Source organism: Eupeodes corollae, chromosome 2 (genome assembly GCF_945859685.1).
Source record: "Eupeodes corollae chromosome 2, idEupCoro1.1, whole genome shotgun sequence".
Taxonomy (NCBI): domain Eukaryota; kingdom Metazoa; phylum Arthropoda; class Insecta; order Diptera; family Syrphidae; genus Eupeodes; species Eupeodes corollae.
The window spans coordinates 66204010-66225153 of NC_079148.1; the positions used below are offsets into that span (position 1 = coordinate 66204010).

The following is a 21144-nucleotide window of genomic DNA, read 5'->3' on the forward strand; positions in this document are numbered from 1 at the left end:
TTAAATCCTTAAGAATAGGCTGTTTTAAAGTTTGCGCCATTCTATTTAGGTTTCGGATTTTCTTGATTTTCAGAATTGTGGATTTTCGGAATTATGGGTTGTCCGGGCTTAAAATTTCGGGATTATTTCTGCCGACTATAGCTCTCTCATTTGATTGTCAAAATAATTTGAATACTTCTTAAAATTAATTCAAATTCATTCGGATTCAAGCATTGGAAGCTTGCCACTCGGGTGTAATAAAGTAATGGATTAAAACATTTATCAACACAAAATCTGATGTAAAAAAGGTGCTTATGGTCCATTTTGTCTACTTAAAGCTTGTTGGTTATTAAAACCCTACAACCCTACTGCGTAACGCTAATTTATCTTTGTAAATAAATGCAAACTGTATAAATGAAGACTCAATAACCTTAGACGAAAATAAATCTGAAGATCGCATTTCTCCCTATGTTGCATCATTAACTATATATTACTCGTATACCACTCAAATTGTGACTTATGCTTCTATCATTCTCACTGTTCATCAAAATAAACAACAACACAAAGTACCAATTTTAATACTCAATAAATAACTTTTATTGAATAAACATAAAACCTCCCACTTTAATAGATGCAGAGATAGGTCAACTTATAGTTCTCCAAAAAGCGAAAACAAAGACATCATTCTCAAAAAAATAAATATATCTCAGCGATTATAATACTCGCTGCTCCTTCTGATTGGAAGCCTATTTAACTACCACTTTTAATTACTATACTTTGTCTTATTTTATTAGTTTAACTTTATCTTTTTCAATCAAATCAATATAATATTTATATACTATACCGTATACAGCTTTTTAAAAGCCAAAACAAATAAGTAAATCGAAGTTAAATAAAAACAAAAATCACTCAAAACCCAGCCAAACCTTTTATTGCCTAAAATCAACAAACATTTATCTACGCACTCCTTGTTACAACCTACCTACATTTCTATAGATACAAATGTATCTATAAGAGTGTATATAAATGTATGTATATGAAAAAGATTTTATAAATTACCAGATGACAATCTTTATGGCTAATCACGAATCAAATATTTTTATTGAGATGTTTATGGTACTTAAGTTTTGTATTTCAGAGCTCGAATTTGTGTATAACTTGGCGTTTGAATTTGAAAGGTGTATGGCTTCAAGAAGACCGCGTGCGGCACAAATAAAAACTCCCCGCAGATTCGTTGTCAATTTTTCATAAATTTTTATGATGCTGTTCTTCTTTACCAAGGCCCAAATCGACGACCGACCGCGACGACGGAGGAACGTGTTATTTTGTATAACACTATAAAAAAATGCCTTATAATGATGGCGCGTAAACTTAACAAAAAATTTAATAAAAGAAACACACAATGATACAGCAACAACAACAACAACAACAACAAAAAAATAAAACTCTGCTTATAAAATATAAAGTGAAAAGGAGAGAAAAGTGAATTAGTGCCTAATTAATTAGGCAGTCAAGCTAAGCTAAAGCCATTGCGCGGCGGCCGACGGCGGTGACGACGGAGCAGCTCGCTGCCAGCCAGCGGTTAATATCATGGTCACAAATTTAACATTCAATTATTTGTCAAAGGAAGAGCTCTGCCTATGTTTCGTGGCTCAAAATTTGGTTCCGAACTTCATAGTGAACGATGCACCAATGTGTAGTATTTTTTAGACATCTTTTTTTCTTCTTTTTGTTACATCTGAGACTCCTTTTGGTGATGACAACAATGAAGATGACCACGATTTTGGTTCGGGATTCAGTGCATCTTAGCGCCATGGTTGCCAAAGAAGAATAATTACCAAAAGGCTATCAAAAAAGATAAATTTACAAATATTGAAACAACCCAACTCATTGCTATTTCACTTTTTAGCTTTGATATTTTGTAAATAATCAACAATTAAATACACAGAAATGAAAAATACATACGAATTATTAATTAAAATTAAATGGTCTAAAAAATAGGTCTTAACACATTTTTACATAAATTGATCCCTTCAAAAGTTATTCCACATTTGAAGTGGAGGCTGTATTCAAAATAAAAGCACTTGCACCTTTTGTCCCAATCCATAAGTCATAATTTTATTTGAACTCCTAACCCACTAAATTATACCTAGGAGCGTTGAGTTAAAGCCTAATAACAGTTCTATTGAGACAGTAACAGAAATAAACCAAAGTGGCAACCATGGTTTTATAACACCCAACCCAGATGACCGCGACAAATCGTTTGGCCACAGGTATTCAATAAGAGATCCCACAAGAATGGAACTTCAAAATAATGACGCGTGTAATATTCGAAAAATTGTAGCTGACCACGATTCGAGAGAAGTTCAGAAGTTCCATCTGATTGTGTAGTTCGACAAAAGGTTATTATTAAAAAAGAAAAATAAGGTCTCCCTATCATCAGCAATTGAATCGTGAGTTTCTTGTTTTCTAATTCCTTATGCTGCTGTCATCTCAACCTATGGACTAAACTGGACTCGACTGGACATCTGTGCATTGGTGCTATGGCTCTCTGATGATGATGGTTCATGCTATGAGAGGTTTTTGTGTATTATAAATTATAATTTGTTGGGATTTTCAAGGCCTCCATATAGTACAACTTTTTCTCATCCAAACCTACGCATCACTTATAAGTAAAGTGTGAAATAGGCGTTTAGTACGTCCTAACCCAAATGTGATAAAGTATAGAGTTAAAAAAAAATCCAACCATATAACTGTTAAATTAATAATTTGTATATAGGAGCGACAGTTTCAAGTGGAAGAATATGTAATGTGACACTTTTGTGCTCGCCGCCGCGCACCACACCGACCGGACGGCCGGAGCAGGGCTACAGATCAGTGATTTCAAACAGAAGTCAGCTATAGAGTTCTCTGATCATCATCCAGTTTATCTTCGTTCGAAGAAGGTGTAAGTTCTATAATTAGTCATCTCGAAATAGATAGGTGTGTCAATAAAGGAGGGAAGTCGCATATATATACGAAAGTCGGTGTTTCTGATGTTTTTGAAGTATGACTAAAGAGTTTTCTGAAGTTTCTTTTTTGTTAGCAAAGTAGAAGAATATTCTAATACGATTGGATCATAAAAATGGAAACAAATAAAATTAGACGAAATGCGTCAATCATTGCGGAAATGCACGAGTTTTTTGGGATAGGTAATTATTTAGTTCATTTATGTTTAACACTTTGTTTTTAAATACTTAGCTTATTTTATCGTTATCAAATCGTACTAATTTTTACATGTTCGATGTATTAAAAACAAATAAATATTATTACTGTTCAGAATCTTAAAGCATCAGGTTAAGGGCCTTATCACGATCTAAATACAAAATATTAAGGAAATTTGTATTGAGAAAAGATGTCTGAAAAGAAATTCAGTATTGAAAAGCTTCGGTGAAGTGAAAACTTCGAAGACTGGAATTTTTCCGATGAAGCTTATTTCCAAATGAAAAGACTTTGGAAGGCTGTTTCTGATGGTAGATGGATGCAACGAAGCTCTTTAATGCAAAATTGGAGCTTATATTGCTTGTTGAAAGATCCATTTATCCTAATATAAGACATTGTAAAAGCGCTAAGGAGATTTGGGATTCTCTTCAAAAAAATTTTCAAGATTCTGGTGTTGTGAGGACTGTTGGGCTCATCCAAAAGATTTGTTCTACAAAATTAAAAGATTTCTCTACCGTAGATGGTCACGTTAACAATGTTTTAAATACATCGTACAAGCTCAAGTCTGTTGGTCTTAACCTAGTTGAAGAATGGATAGAATCAACGCTTTTAGCTGGTCTTCCCGAAGAATACAAGCTAATGATAATGGGAATCCAAAGCTCTGGGATTCTTATTACAGGAGACAGTATTAAAACAAAACTTCTTCAAGACGTTAATTTGGATGCAAGTCAAGATACTGCTTTTGTTGGCAAGAACAAGAAAAACTTTGGGAACAAGTTACAACTGAAACGATTTTGTCAATATTGCTGCTAAATATCCAAAAAAGAATAAGAACCATCAAGAAAAGAAGAATGCGATGTTAGGATGTTTTTCCGTAACGACTTTTGACAAAGACGAATGGTATTTCGACTAGGGAGCGTCAGCTCACATGTGCTCAAAAAGTGTATGCTTTTCAAGTAAGATCGAAAATCTTAACTCTGAGGTAATTGTTACAAATAATTCAAAAATGCAAGTCCAAGGTATAGGTAAAGTCGATATAAAGGTATCTATTGGAAAATTCTAAGAAAGTGACGTTGAATTTTTAGAAGGCCTTCACGTTCCTGACTTATGCATTAATCTTTTATTTGTCTCGAAAATTGTTTAGAAAAGTTTTTCAATGATTTTTTCCAAGAATAGATTTTTAGTGAAAGACAAAAGGGGTAATGTTGTTGCAACTGCAAGCTTGGTGAACAATATGTTCCGACTCAACAGACCACCCAACCAAAATGCATATGTTACAAAAAATGTACTTTCCCACTTTGAACTTTGGCACAAGCGTGTTGGACATTTAAGTATTGAAACCACACAAGCTATGATTCCGAAAGTGGTGCAGAATATTGATTGCGATAGTTCAAAAATCAATAGCATCGCATGTTTCAACAAAAATCAATTGGAGGTCAGAGTACATGCTTCTATTCATTGATGATTTTCAAGAAAAGTCTTTCCGTTTTTCATTTAAAGCAAGAATGAGGTAGAGGAAAAGTTCCTTGACTTCAAAAATTTTGTAAAAAATCAGACTGGTAACAAAATTAAGACCATTAGAAGCGACAATGGAAAGGAATATTGAAATTTTAAGATGAAGAAGATTCTAGCAGATGCAGGCATTCAACATCAAACAACGGTTCCATATTCTCCACGACAAAACGGGTTGGCAGAATGAGTAGAACCATAATCGAAAAAGCGCGTTGTCTTCTCATCAAGTCTGGTTTACACAAACATTTTTGGGTTGAAGCTGCAAATACGACAGTTTATTAAACGAACAGAACACCTTGCAAAGGTACAAAAGAAAAAACACCTGAAGAAATCTGGAGTGGAAGAAGAGTGAATCCACAACATCTTAAAGTTTTCTGTTTTCAAGCAAAAGAAGTAATTTATATCGGATACTGCACACACTCAAAATCATATTGCTTCGTCGAGACACAATTTTCTATGAGCAAATTGTTCCAAAAGATGAAACATCTTACTGTGATATTTTTACATGATATGATTCAGTGGGGAATGAAGACGAAATTCCATCACTGAATTCAAGAAATGAAATATCAATCGAAATAAGTGACGAAACGGCAAGTGAATACAGTTTTTTGGATGACCAAGATGATTTCATTGTTGAAGAATCTTCAGAAGGAATCATATCTGTGAGAGGAATAAGACAATCTACCAGAATAAAAAATCCACCTGAAAGATACGGTTATCTATCGTACGTGGCCAGCAACAATGATGAAGATCCAAAGACAGTCGCTTATGCTATGAAGAGCGAACCTATGTCTGATTGGAAAAAAGCAATGACCGATGAATATACAGCTCTTTTGAAAAATGGCACTTAGGAAATAGTTTCTTTACCAAAAGGAAAGAAAGCCATAAATTCCAAATGGACATTTAAGACAAAAAAAGATGCAAGTGGTAATGTCGAAAAATATAAAGCTGTATTGGTCGTAAAGGAGTATCCGAACGTCAAGGGATCGTTTATCAAGACATATTTTATCCCGTCGTAAGGTACAATAAGGGTACTTTTAAGTTTGCAGTACGATATGATTTGGATATTGATCAAATGGATGTTGTGAAATCCATGTCACCTTAAATATTTGCAGGATTTTATTTACTTTAAAAAAAAAAAACTTATACCTAAGGTCTAAGTCTTCATATTCCCAATATACACCTTAAAAGAACGCTGAAGCATTTATTCTAAAAAGATTTTTAACAGATTAAATCAAAACGGTATAAAAGCAAAGTTTTGTTCTTATAGTCTTCTTAGTTCGTAGTCTTAAGGTTATAACATCAAGTATAAATATAATTTTGAAAAGAAATTTTTTTTGAGAACTAACTACGAGTAAATCCATAAAAACAATGCTATGCAATTTAAATTAATTTTTAATTTCTCATAGGGAGTTAATCTCGAGTAGCACACTGGTGCGTATTGGTTTATTTTTCAAAATATAACGGTAATCAAAATACACCATTGCCTTTTCTGTGCAAAATTTCATCATTTTTTTAAATTCCGTATTCAAAATAAACTATATTTTGGTGTAAGATTAAAACCCCGTATAATTTAAATACACCAAACTACATGGTTTGGAAAATAAATATAAAAACATTATTGAACTTATTCAGTCGCCATTGGATTGTTAACATGCTCACACTTCAATGATTGATAATTAACATAAATGAGAAGCTCAAATTTTAATAAATATTTGAAGTGTTACCGTAGGAAAAAAAAAAACTTTTTAAAAAAATTGAGTAAAACTGTGAAACCAGTTAACAACAACCATCGAAATTAATTTGGAAACTGGGGAAATATAAACTTTTACATTCGAGACACAAACTTTACAAATTGTTCATCTGGAGAAAATATTATTTCAAATAAAGCTCCTATTGTATTAGAGCTAAAAGAAATATTTATAGACTCGATTCCGAATGATGATTTGGATTATAATGACGAAGTTGTTGAAAATATGTGGAAGTGGAATTATCTTTAGAAGATCGCGCCTTTGGTGATGTAGGCGAGGATATTAATTTCGAGTCTAAATTGGCTGAATGGGCTGTTAAATACAAAATACCACATATTGCTGTTTTACTGCGAAGTGAGGAAAATCTGAACTGCCAAATGATGCACGCACTTTGCTCCATACACCCCGGAATGTTGTTATACAAACTATGGGAACCGGTTTCTTCTGGTACTATACCATCAAAAACTGCGTACGCATTGCGTTTTGTCAATTGAATCAAACAATTTCAATGTTGACGGATTACCTCTGTTCCGAAGTAGAAAATTATAATTTAGGCCAATTTTAATGAACATGGCACACATGCCTGAAATTAGACCAATGGATGTAGCAATCTATTTCTATTTCAGCGATGCGAAGCCACCATCTAGCGAGGAGTTTTTCAGACAACACGTTAATGAAATCAATGCTCTAATTTTGAATGGAATGGAACTAGCTAACATATCAAAAATATTGATCACCAGCTCGGGCATTTATCAAATGTAAGTACGACTTCAATTGATTAGTATTGTTGAACTTTACAGCCAGCACCAGCAAACGATCTCAAGCCAAAAAACTCAGCCATCGACTTCTAATAAATTTTCAACCACCGCAATCAACTTCAACTTTCCAGCCAATCAGCAGTTTGTGAGTCTCACAAAGTTCATCAGTGTCAATTCAATCCCAAGCAAATAATAATGCAAACTCCTTGAAAATTATTCAAGAAAGAAAGAAAAAAGTCCGAGAATGAGAATTTTACATTCATCGTCGAACCGAATGATGCGGATCTACCAAAAGAAGAGGAGCTACTTCAATTTCTTAAGACTAATTCAAAAGAAGCAAATAGTAAGTAGTTTATGATGATAACAGACATTTTTAACTTCTTAATAATAATTTTTGCAGTTTTGAAATACTATTTGGCGGGAGTTTCAAACATTGTCAACCAAAACAGGGTCAGCTCCGACGCATCAATTCAGGAACTCAAAAACAGTGTGGAATACCTTAGCAGTGAAGTATTTTCCTTACAACAGTTAATACAATCAGAGCCACCAACCAAATCAAAGAATTTGGAAAAGGGTTGCATCTGAAAATTATGAAGGCGTATCGTTTCCAAGATTCCCAAGCACTTCAATTGATGTCTTGAATCTCTTCAATGAAGAATTAAGTGAAGACAAAGATGGTCACGTTCAAAAAGCGACAGACTACGTTCTATTAAAACTGGAGCTGTTGAAAAACTCAACAAAACACAAGAAGAACACAACTTAAGTCAATGCACTTTGCTAATTCCCTCCTAAGAACGTGCTCTTGGGAAATACCTGGAGAGAAAAGCCTAATAAATATTCCCAGTTCAGTTCGGTCTTATCGTTATTTATAAATGTTGTGAACGAAAATGTTGAAGTAACAATAAGTTTAAATGGCACCCAAAAGTATTTTCGGGAATTGTTGAAGCGGAAGGAGGATACTGTCCCAAAGAGTAGAGAAAAGAAAATAAAAGTAAGGAAAAATAAGGACGATGACGATGAGGAAGAGGACGAAGAGACAGACAGAGATCAGGTAGGTACCTATCGAAGGTGAAAACGTCGTTATTGAACAGCAAGAAGATAAAAGCATTTAAGAAATTTAAAAAAAATTATAAATAAATATTTTTTTTACTTCGTATGTACTTAAATATTAATAAATATTGTTACTTCTTATGAACCAATTTTGTTTTTATTTCGGATAAATTTTTAGACATTTCTCACACCATTTAGAATATATTAAACATAGCGAAAAATATTCCTCTACTTTTTTTATACCATTTTCTCAAATTCATACACATCAGTGAATATTTTGCATATTTTCAGCAAAATAAATGTACCGAAAATAAAAGATGGCATATAATTGTCTCAAATAGTGTTTTTTGTTCTTGTTTTTCTAAATTAGTGCATTTTATTCTCTGGATTCAGGAATCAGTGTATTTTTTACACGGCAGCCATATTTTTCAAAAAATATTTAGGTAAACATGAGATTCCACTGGCAGCCATCTTCAAAATGAAGACTGTGATTAATATTATTTTATTATATATTTCGAATGAATTATTCCACTTTTTTGGTATTTCCGACTCTTTTTTAACAGCAGGTATTTAAAAAAAATTAGAATAGCAAAAAACTATGAATTTTGAAAAATTAAGTAAAATTATTAAGGCGCTCGATTTTTAGATGGGGTAGGACCGAAAATCTCAAATTCATATTAATAGAATCATAAAAAGATCAGAATTCTATTATATACATTTTCCATCAGGAAATAAACCATGGTGTAAATTTTAAATCATCAAACTAGTTTCCGATTAAAGAAATAAACTTCGGTGTGTATTTTGTTTCAAAATGAATTCTGAGTTTAGGATTTTTTACACTAATATTATATTCAATCCATCAAATCATTGTGTATTTTTCACACTCTTGGGAAAGATTTTCAACCAAAAAGTGGTGTAAATTTTATACCATTGAGCTTATTTTCAGAACATATTATACACCTCTGGAGTATTATTTATTCTAGTTACCAGAACTATTTGTATACCACTAGCACAATTTAAATACCAAAATACGGTATACTTTTTGTACAGCTAGTGTAAATTTTAAACGGGACACGGTATAATTTACACTGAATCGAAATTAAATGTTCGAATATTGCACCAAAAAGTGGCGTTTTTTTATATTCAAAATGTTTACCACGAAAGTGTATTTTGGAATTTTGTGCTAGTTGAGTTGTAATCGGTCCGATTTGTCAAATTGTAAATGTTGACAATTTTCTCCGTTTCACGGTCCCTATAGATAGATTTCAGTGTGTGACGTTCGGAAACTTTGTTTTTTTAAATTGCTGAGTTATAGCAATTTAAAAAAAATAGAAGAAATTGTTGACTGCACATATCTATGAAACCAATAACGCAAGCGACTACAGTTAAATTTTATATTATACTTTGTGATGTTATACCAAATTAGTCATCTCGAACATTTTACGAAAAAATGACATTATATCCAAAACATTTATATGCAACAGAGAACCAACGTTAATGACATCCGGTAAAATGTAAAAAGTCACAGCGTTTTTAAAAAAAAAATAAAAAATCTAAACAAAATAAAGAAAAATGTTGGTTAAAAATTGAATTTCGACTCGAATTTCTTGACAAACAATCAAAGATATTGAAAATATTGTTTTTAACTTTAAAGAAAACTTTTGGAAAAATCCTACATTCAGTTTTTGATAAAACAAAAAAATACACAAAATTGGTTGAAATAATTTTAAACTCGAAATAACCAAAGGTTTTGATTCTAAAATTATTAATTTGTTGTTTACATAAGATATTTTTTTTTAGAAAACTACAATCAATATTTTTTATATAAATCGACTAAAATCTAGATTTTGGAAGTTAACTTATTTAATCGTATGCATTTAATTGTTGTTGAATTTTTAGAAAAAATCCAACTTATAATTGTAATTTTTTTACAAAAACTTACAAAAAAATCAAAAAATTTATAAGAAATGGTTTTCAACTAAAGTATTATGAGAAAAAAGGAACTTATTGGCTTCAAACTTTTTTGTATAATGTTGTTGTAAATATTTTTTTAAACTTTTAGAAAGTTTAAAAGACCTGCACAGATGGGAAGATATGAGTGTTATATTTTTTAATTTTAGGCCTGAAGAAAAAATCTTTTTTGTATGCAATTAATTTTCATGCTTAAGCTGAATTATTGCAAAAAGTTGCCAATGCTGAACTTAACCAAAAGTCGTTTTACGTTAAAGCAACAAACTTTCAATTTGTAGTTTTTGGTACAATTCTGTTTTCTTTTAGTATTTTCGATAATTGTCCTTAAAAACTCGATAATGGGATCTATTTTCGTTATATTGCAACTTGAAGACCTTGCTACTGTTTTTGTAGAGAATAATAGTTTTTAGTTTGTAGTTTTATAAGTTTTTGAAGGATACTTCACTTGACTTAATTCAAAATGCGCTGAGTCTCTATAAGTATGCAACACCAAACATTTTCAAAAAGAAGTTTCTGCTCTCGAAAATCCAATTTTTGGTTTTCCTTTTTGCCTTGAGTGAAAATTTTAAAACCTGACACTTAAATATAGCAAAGTTAAGTTTTATATTCATTATTGCAGGTTTATGGTAAAAAAACGAATGTCCCCAATTAATTATAACCAAATAATGTTTGACGTTACTTTTTTGAAACTCATGTTATTTAGACAATTGTGTTTTAAAAATTCACCAAAAATGGCTAAAATAAAAACAATCAAAAATTATGATTCCACGCTCAAAAAAACAAAAAAATAATAAATATTTTACAACACAGCTTCTCATATCGAACTATTCCAACAGCAGTTTTATCGTAAGCGACATTTAATAAATTTTGTTGCTCTCAAGAAAATTGCGTGGGTGGTTTTCTTACGATAGCAGTTTGAAAAAAAGGTGAAAATTTTGGTTAACCCTAAATATCTTGCGAACCAAAAACGCTAGAGACTTGAATTAAATTTTATATAATATATTGTAACGTGATATCAAAGAAGTATATTTTTCGAAAAACATCCATTTAACGGTTTTTTTATAAATCAAAAAAAAACTGAAAAAAAATTTGTCACCTCCAAAATTTTACGACTAAAATATGATTTCATCTCCAAAACAATTTTTTGCAGCGAAAAATAATGTTTTTGACATCTGATAAAAATTTGAGAAAAATCGAATTGATAGTTTTCTTACAAAAATAAAAAACCTAAACAAAAATTAATAAAAGTTGGTAGAAAATGATTTTCGACTCAAATATCTTTTCAAAAATTTGAGAAAATAGTTTCCAACTAATTTTTACTTATAAGAAATATTTTTTTCAACATTAGGACCAATTTTGAAAAAAATCGAATTGACAATTTTTGAAAAAAAATTAAAAACCGAAAAAAAAATTAACAAGAGTTGGTAAAAAATGATTTTCGAATCCAATATCTTTCAAAAATTGGAAATTTTTATATTATAAAAAATATTGTTTTCAACATTAGGACAAATTTTAAAAAAAATCGAATCTACAGTTTTTTTACAAAAAATAAAAACTTAAAAAAAAATGTATAAAAGTTGGTAAAAATTGATTTTCGACTCAAATATCTTTTCAAAAATTAAAAATATTAACTTCAAACTTATTTTTTTCACAGAAAATATTGTTTTCGATATTCAGTAATTTTTATATAAAAATCCAACAGTCCGTGTTGTCATAAAAAATAAAATGCACAAAAAAATTTGGTAAAAATTGATACGAGTACATAAAGACAAACTTTTAGGCAAGACAAATCGACAGACGGGATGGGAAGTTATCTGTGTGGGGCGCATCCCAGCCTCTTTTTATTAAATTAGTTTTAGCAGCTAAAACTAGAATAGAAGAACATTTTTGGTTTGTTGTTAACGAAGATAATTTGGAGAAATGGGCTCGAAAATATGGAAAAGGCTTGTTTATATAAACAGAAATGCACATAAGTTTATGAAGCCGTGGTCCATAAAACATGGAAGAGAAATTTGCGGTACATGCTGAAATTCATCGTTGTTAACAAAAGATCAAAGGAAATAAAAGCCAAACAAAAAAAATAAGCTTAAAATTTTGAAATAATTGTTATATTGGTAAGTATTTAGAAAGTTGCTAAATTTACTAAATTGTAATATTAACATCCAATGATTCAATACATTTTTTGTGTGAAACAAATGATTTATTACATCAACACAATGCTTAGAAAGGATCTTAAAAACTTGGAACCGAAGTAAGAACAAGAAAAGTTTAATAGCCCTTGTTACCGAACTCAAGTCCTTATGCTGAAAAGCAAAACTATACATTGTTCTTAAATGTATAATTGTAACTGCCAAACAATTTGTTTACACGAAGTTTTATAGTTTCAAAGTTCCCCATAATCATTTTGTATTTTTCCTCCTTATACATACATACATACATAAGAATTATGTAGGTTACAGACAAATCCTATAATTTATTAAAAAGATCATCTTTTACGACCTAGTTGGTGGTTTAATATAACATTTATAATTTATTGAATCATTAAAAACTTAAACCTTTGAACTAAAGTTCACTGCCTTTTTCCGGTGATGAAAAAGAAAATCTATAAAAAAATTAAATGTTGGCAATTTTTTTCCGCCCACCTTTCAATGAGCTATTATTGAAATGAACAAAAACCGTGATGAAAAGTCATTTGGAGAGTTCTTCCAGTACAAAAAAAAATAAACTGACAAAGTCAAACAATTCACGGAGTTATGGTGAAGAAAATATATTTAAACAAAACAAAAATGTAGTACATATTTACGAGCTTTAATATTTATGACCCCACCTTCTAGTGTTTACTACTCTCTGAGAAGAATTGCTACCAAACTCTATTATCATCAAGTTAGGTTTATAGCTAACTGTATGCGTATAGTTATAGGTTTGAATGCATTACGCGAATGTTCTTCACGCGAATGCAATTTTTCTACTTCAAAGATTTTTTTTTCTTTTTTAATTTATTTATTCATGTTCATTTTTATGACCGAATATTATTATTTAGTATTATGCAAGACGAACAAAAATATAAATGCCTCGTGTCTTGTGGTCGATAGCATGGCGAACTGGAAATAATTTACCTCCTTCGTTTTCAACCGACGAGACGAAACTATAATATAACAACTTGCAAACGTTGTTGAAGGAAAAAAAAATAAAAGTTGAATACTAGCGAACATCTTTCAAATCCCAGGCAAGATTCTCAAGTCAAAGGGCATAGAAAATTATTTATTCACTTTTATGGCCGCCATTACTTTTTTTGCAGCCTCCATAGTCAGTGTTCGAATAGAACAAATTCCAAGGAAAGAAAAGGCCGTGCAAATGAACTGGCAACAGAGCGCAAGTACAGCAGCAGTAAGCAGAGAGATTACAATCCCATAATATCCTTATGGCACAAAGGAGCTGCATGGAACCCTCATGAACTGCACAATGCGAAAATCCTCATAATCTTGCATATATATTCGCTTGGGAGCTGCAGCAGCAGCATCAGCATCAGTATCAGCGTCAGCATCGGCAGCAGCGCCAACGAAAGATCATTACTCCTCAAGTGCTGACGATCTATGATAATTTACTGCGCAGTGCGCACCAAGACATGTAATGTAGTATCTATTCAGAGGCTTCTTTAGCTTCATTGCTTGGAACTAATTCTATGCCTTAGCTAGAACTGTTCAACGATCACAACGGACGACCAAGACGACGATGACGACGACGACGACCGGACTTAACATCTAAAGTTCGCAGAGTCCAGCATGGGCTTGAACATTTATATCATAATAAATTATTGTTACCTTGTGGGATGAGTTCTTATTGGGAGCATCGTCAATGGTCCGAGTACGAGGTGAGTCGCGCTTAGTCTTAGATCTCTCTCAATGCTAGCTCGGTTGGTCGATGGGAAAAACCTTGTGGGGAAGCTGCGCAACATATTCGCAGCATCAATGTGTGGCATAGTTTAAGAGTCGCGACAGACGACCGATCGTTGGCTTGGTTAACCCAGCATTTTGATAGCGCTATAATTTATATACCATGAATGTGTACCTCCCAGAAATCCGCATACCGTCTTGAGCTTAGGAGATGCGCTTTAATGGCTAATAGAATGGTGCTCAAATCAATAGAAATAGTAAGAGCATGCGCAACAAGTTGTCAGGCTGTGAGTTTTTTGTTGTATTGTTATTAACGGAGTTCTTCAGAACCATGAAAAAAGGGTTTAGTCTTTTTTGATAACTTGAAATTTGCTAAAAATTATTTTAACCGAAACTATCGGTTTCGAAAAGTATTTTATTTGACTTCCTAAATCTTTTTTGCCAACTGATGCATTGTGGAACGGGTAGCTGCAATGTTGTATATTTTAATATTTTAATTTTTCTTTGGGAAACATGTAATTTCAATTCAAATTCTTTTATGAATTGTCAAAGGCATTCATTATAATAAATAAAATATCACCATAGTAAATTCACAATATATATAATTTGTTTGCAGAAGGAACCAAAAGTTTGAATCTGTTAGAAGTTGTTTTCTTTTTTTAAACACAATTATAGTTGACAGCCGACGGAAAGTTTTATACCATCTTTTAAAAATGAACTGCAATTGTAGAAATAACAACTCATTTGCTGGCTATTTTTGAAAAATTACCAATTCGATAAAAAACTACGTATACGCCCCAATATACGTTAATGCAAAAGAATACAAAACTTCCTATTTACTGCATGATTTTGTTTTGATTTGTTTTTAATATTGCATCGAGCTTAAACAAGAAAGATTTTCGTCTAAATGATTATTTTGCTGCTTTTTTCTTTTAAGACAACACCAAATCGACACCACACTTTTCATTGATTTCTAGGCCGCATATGAAAGCATCTACAGGGAGGAGCTGTATAGAGCCATGTCTAGTTTTGGCATCCCTGCAAAATCGTTCGTTTGTGAAGGATGACAATGGATGGAGAATAAAGGTTGGAAACAACTTAACAGAACCTTTCGATGTCAAAAAAGGTTTTAGACAAGGTTATACGCTTTCATGTGATTTTTTTAACATCGTGCTTGAAATATAAGTGCAGAGCTCCCACGTCAACATTATCTTTCAAAAGTGTGTACAATTACTAGCACATGCTGATGACATTGACACAATCGGAAGAACTCAGCGTTATGTCAATTGGGCTTTTTTGAGTATTGAGGCAGAGGCGGCAAAAATAGGTTTAACTATTAATGAGGGCAAAACAAATTACATGCTGTCGTCAAGAAAGGACAAACAACACCGACGTCTTGGTCAAAACGTCACCATCGACAGACGTAACTTTGAGGTATTCAAGGACTTCGTCTACCTAGGCTCCGCTGTAAACGCAGAAACCAATACCAGCACTGAGATCAAACGCAGAATAACTCTTGCTAACCGCTGTTTCTTTGGACTAAGAAAGCAATTGTGTGGTAAAGTCCTCTTTCGAGGGACCAAATTGTTGCTTTAAAAGATCCTTATCATCCCCGTCCTGCTATACGGTGCAGAAGCATGGACTATGACAAAAGCGGACGAAAGCACCTTGGGTCGCTTCGAGAGAAAAGTTCTTCGTGTGATCTACGGTCCCGTATGCATCGAAGGAGAGTGGAGGAGAAGATGGAACGATAAGCTGTACGGGCTGTACAGCGACGTAGACTTAGCCAGAAGGGTAAAAGTCCAACAACTAAGATGGCTGGGTCACGTAGAGCGCATTTAAACCAAGGTGACCTCACTAAGCTTGGAGCGCGAAACTGGAGACATCTAGCTAGGGACCGAGCTAGATGGAGAAGTTTGTTGGTTGAGGCCCTAGTTCACACAGGACTGTAGCGCCACCTTAAGTAAGTAAGTAAGTATTTCTTTTAAGAAAACAAAGCATAAACCTGTAATAAAGCCAATTTTTAGTAGTTGGTCTTATAACACTTAAATAAAGTGAAATAAGGCCTTCCAACGCTATGATTTGTCAACTTAACCTCGCACCTACCCCAACTGCTATAGTGTGCCCAAGCAGGGCGGTTGCAGTAGGTCAGCATGTCCTACATACCTTGCCTTAAAAATATGTTGGCCTTATTTCTCAAAACAATTTGACCTTATTTCACTTTGTCAAAGTGCAATATTGCCAACTGATGAAAATTGGCCTTATTTAACTTTTGTGAAATGAAATAAGATCAATTTTTAAAAAGGTAGTCTTATTTTACGGCATCATTTTCAAGACTTTATAGGTAAAAATATTTATAGTTAAGTTATACCTTAGAAAACTGAATGAATAACTAAAAAAATATATTTCCTTACGGTCATTTTGATGAAAAGAGGACTTCAAGAATATTTATTGTTCTTTTGTTTCGATAATTTTGTTTTACATTTGACTTGTTTTGTAGTTTTGAAAATTGTGTTTGAGTACGATTTTGTTGCTGTGTAATTAAACACAGTTTAACAAAATACAATTTCTTTATCTCACAATATGATTTTGAAAAAATTATGCAAACAAAATCATTATAAATTTGAAATTAACCAAGCTTAAAAATTGTAAACTAAGCAACGAAAGTCAGAAGCATACTTTCAGAAACATCCCCTATAAGCTGTCAGATACTATATGATGATTAAGGTCATGATATTGATGTATTTAAAGTCTAACAAACTACTTATGTGTTTACCAAGTGTTAAAAATTTACTACTTTAAGCTTGAATTTTAATGAATTCATTTTTATTGTATTTAATGGAAAACATATTTGATTATTAATTTAAAACAAGCTAAAAAAATTACTTTTCGCATGAAGTTGTATTTCCGACGGAAATTTTGTACTGTATAAAGAAAAGTTTGATTTAATGTTTAGACTTTCAAATTTCTTACTAATGAAGTTTTCATATTCAAGATTAAAAGTTTTCAATGTTTATACCTATATCAAACTTTTTGAACTTGTAAACAAAAACAAAATGGTGGTAAAAGTGTTCTTTAGGAACGAAGCCTTGCTACTGATTCATAATTCTAAAAAGAGTTAAGGCCCAACTATAATAGGCATAAGCAAATATAAGCTTATGTCAAAAACCAAACGAAAATTCACTTAAGTTTGTGAAATTACTGCGGATTGCCATAATGCAATTTTGCTTACGTATCTGCATGTCAGATTTTACCTATGCGGCGAGCGACTGGGACCGCTCTTGCTAAAGTTTGGTTAAGTTAACGAAACTGAGAAAAATTGAACGAAACGTACCTAGACTCTATTATGTTCACCCGTATTGAGATTATTTGTATTCGCACGTTTACTTATGCGCGCATATGCTAGCTTAAAGAATTTACCAATTCCTTGCAAGTCCCAGTCCTTTCAATAAATTTCAGGAAATAAAAATTGGTATCGATAGTGAACTCCTTTGAAAACGTCATACAAAATTTGTTACCCAAATTATCATTCCACGCAAAAGTCACAAATCAAACGGAAAAATAGAGTTTAATTCAAATCCAATGGACGGTAAATTTAAAAAAAAAAACTAATTTGACACAATTTTGAATTTTCAAATTTATTGAATCTTAAATATTTTCAAAAGGTTTTTTGTAAATCGTGAAAATCTCTAAGTTAATAGCTTTCCACTAGCCAAAAATATTTCTTCTGTCAGTCTAGGTTCGACTCACTGCAACATTTTTTCTATAGTCCATAAAACTATCACTTGATTATAGACTCTAAACAGTTTGATTCATATTTTAGAAAAAAAAACAAAAAAGGATATCTAAATCGAAGGATCTTGAAATTCAAAGTTGATGTGAATTATCCGAAGGTTTGTGGTTTAATAGCAATTGTCTTATTTCAAAATCTTAATTTTTAAAGACGTTAGTCACGCAAATTATTTTTTATTAAAAAACTTTTGAATTATTATTGCATAATGAAATCATGTCCTAGGATAGGTTAGGAACCGGAACGCAACCATTCATATGACGTTGGAAGCCTACAAGTGTCATCGAATATGAGAAAATATATTCTTTTTAATTTTTTCAATTTTCAATCGCTAAATGATATTTGCTTTGGAAATCAAAAATCTTGCAGCGTGTGAATTCCACTCGTAATCAAAAGACAAAAATAAAGACATTCTCGTACGTAAAGTGAATCTTTTCTAGTTCTAAATAAGAATATTCTAGTTAAAGGTAATTTTGTTTAAAAGCTTTTGAGGTTTCATTAGAAGCCGTCGGTAAATATACTTGTGCGCTTATTTGAAACTCGTTAGGCAATAAAACAGAAACATTCATTCTCAAAAATGTATTTGACATTTATGCCAGTCAGATGACAGTTTATTAACTTTGAAATGAATTTCGTTCAATTTTGTTTTCGTCAACTTATCTAATAAGAAAACTGCAGATTAAATTTTGCTGATATTTTAAATCAACAGCCATCAAAACACGCCCTGTATTTTATCAAAGGTTTTGCTGCAACATTAAAAACAAGGAATCAAATAACTGTAGTTGATATAGGTAAGACAATTGCACTTATACATTTTTATGAAGATATGTAAATAACTTAAATGTTGATCTTCTCAAAACATTTAACTTTAAAATGTAACAATTTACAATCACATGTACAGTACAGAACATACATAAACATTTCATATATCACTACTGTCACTGTCAAAATTGAGTGTCTACAAAAACTCATTTAAAGATTTAAAAACTGCTAATGACACATATAGACCAGGAGCATCAATTTAACAATATCATATAGATATATACTTCTTTATAGCACTTAAAGGGGCACACCATCAATGAACTCACAACCCCCACCACCCTTTGAAAGTTTATAGGTATGCACAGTTATAGGTAAGTAATCCACATGTTAAAATAAAGATATAGATATATATTATGCTTGCAGAAGAAAGACTCCCTCCCTATGCCCAACTTTTGACATTACTCTCTTATAGCTGTCAAATACCTATACGAAATTAAATACCAATCCAATTCATCACCTACCTATATTGTGTTGGTTATGTTGTAAAACTGATCCGAAAGCCATAAGATCCTTTACCGGTGGAGCTCGTGCACCGAGGGCGGAAAAACCGTCCCCCAAATAGGACGCCAGTGCGACAGCCCCAAGGGGCGCTTTAGATACCTCGGTGAGAATTTTGAAAATCACGTGTAAACACTTGTTTTCTTGATATATATTAAAAAATATACCTATGTATGTATCTTTTAGGTAATTATGTTATGCTGTAGGTATACACTGAAATATTTCACTGTTTTAAACTTCTAGATCTTGTATTTTTATAAAAGATATTATTTTTCAAATTTTGAAAAACAAAACAACTTAAAGGTTGTTGGCTTTATTTATTTTTTAAACGTGTGTCACCTGGTGATTATAATTAATTCACCTCACTCAGTAATTTTTGTTGTATGCAAATGTAATCCGATATTTGAAGAGTCCGACGATTCTAAAGTTTTACGTAATGTTTAACACGCGAAATTTGTGAAACCCAAACGAAAATTCAACGACAACGACGACGACGACGCAGGACGCAAAACGTTCGAACGAACATAAAAATAAATCAGCGACGATATATCGAGCTAGCGAAACAACGACGACGAAACGAACGTAGACTTCGCCACACACCACAAACGTCAAACGACAAGCAATGACTATTGACTGGTCGCTTGGTGGTGAAATCAGTTAGCTGTCATCCGGGCAGTGTTGGTTCGCCAGCGCCCTCTATACTAATGGTGGGGTGTGTTTAGCTATCCCTTCCCCTGTTTCAACACATGCTATGCTCTTCTTTCACCACTCATGACTGAGATAGCACATCTGAATCAGCAATGGAGTCGGTGCATGACAGTTGAACGCAATTCGCTGTACGCAATCGTGTATTGTGTGACCCTGGGCGTTGCTAAGCAACTGTCAACTAGTTTTGCCTGGAGTCGGAATTAACCAATAGCTGGCGTTTCTGCCGCCTCCTTGGCAATGAGCAATGCACACACTCAAACAAAATAAGCTGCTAAAAGAACAGGAATGAGGTGAATACTCAAGTGTGTGTATGCGATTAAGGGTCTGTTCGGTGGTGTCGGCATCGGCAATTGTGTTTCTTTTCTTTTTGGTATTGTTTTGTTGGTTTCATTCGAATTTATTTGCCCTAGTGATGGTTGAGTATTTCCATTGATGTCGTTCGTTGGGATTTGATGTCATGCAGAAAGAAAGGAGAAAAAAACAGTTCTTTTATCTGTTTTACTTCTTGGAAGATTCTCTGCTGATTTTTTTTTTATTTTGTTTTACTCCTGTTGGGCTTGGGGTTCTGTTTGTTTGTTTTGTTTTTTCCCGGAGAAGGCAACACTTGAACTGGTAGTTTTAGTTTTTGTTTTGTTGTTGTTGTTGTTGTTGGCTGGCATTGGACTGAAACTGGTACTGGTGGTAACTAGTAGAGTAGGTAAGGTAGTATGGTTATGGTGTGGTGTGGTGTATGGCCGACAACAATGACGATGATGGTAGGTAAGGTATGGTATTGGTAATGGAGGTGGTTTTGATAGCGGGCTGTTGCTGTTGCTGCTGCCGTTGGACACCTTTGGTTGAATATGGTGGAGTTTTGTGTATTGCGATTGTGATAAAAAGAGGTTGGTTGTTTTGTTATGGATGAATGGAAACAAGTGCGGTTGGCCTTCTGTCAGATTTTTTTTGACAGTGTGGTGACATTTTGTATACTAGATAGATATACATACTTACCTAATGGGGATGGTTAAACAAAAGCCCTTTGATGTTTTGCGGTAAAAAAAAATATGTAAGATGACAACTTTATGCTTTTGTGTGATAAGGGACTGATGGTTAAAGGGCAACCTGAGGGTAATGGGTACAAATGAACCGGCGACGCTTTCTAAGCCAACCAAATTGAGGGTACATATAGGTAAAAAGCTAATCATGACTTAGTTTAGGTAAGTACATGCATA

At 32.7% G+C, this 21144-nt stretch overlaps 1 protein-coding gene across 3 annotated transcripts in view; it reads right to left on the reverse strand.

The window, feature by feature from the left end:
- LOC129946903 (LIM/homeobox protein Lhx1) overlaps window positions 1-19866 on the reverse strand; it is a 134410-nt gene extending 114544 nt beyond the window's left edge. For 2 of the 3 annotated variants that reach the window (XM_056057277.1, XM_056057278.1), the window contains exon 1: window positions 19189-19866. In XM_056057277.1, the coding sequence (XP_055913252.1) occupies window positions 19189-19231 (43 nt within the window). In that variant the 5' untranslated portion in view covers window positions 19232-19866. The remainder of the gene's footprint in view (window positions 1-19188) is intronic. The other variant, XM_056057276.1, reaches the window with a different exon arrangement.
- Between the last annotated feature and the right edge of the window lie 1278 nt (window positions 19867-21144).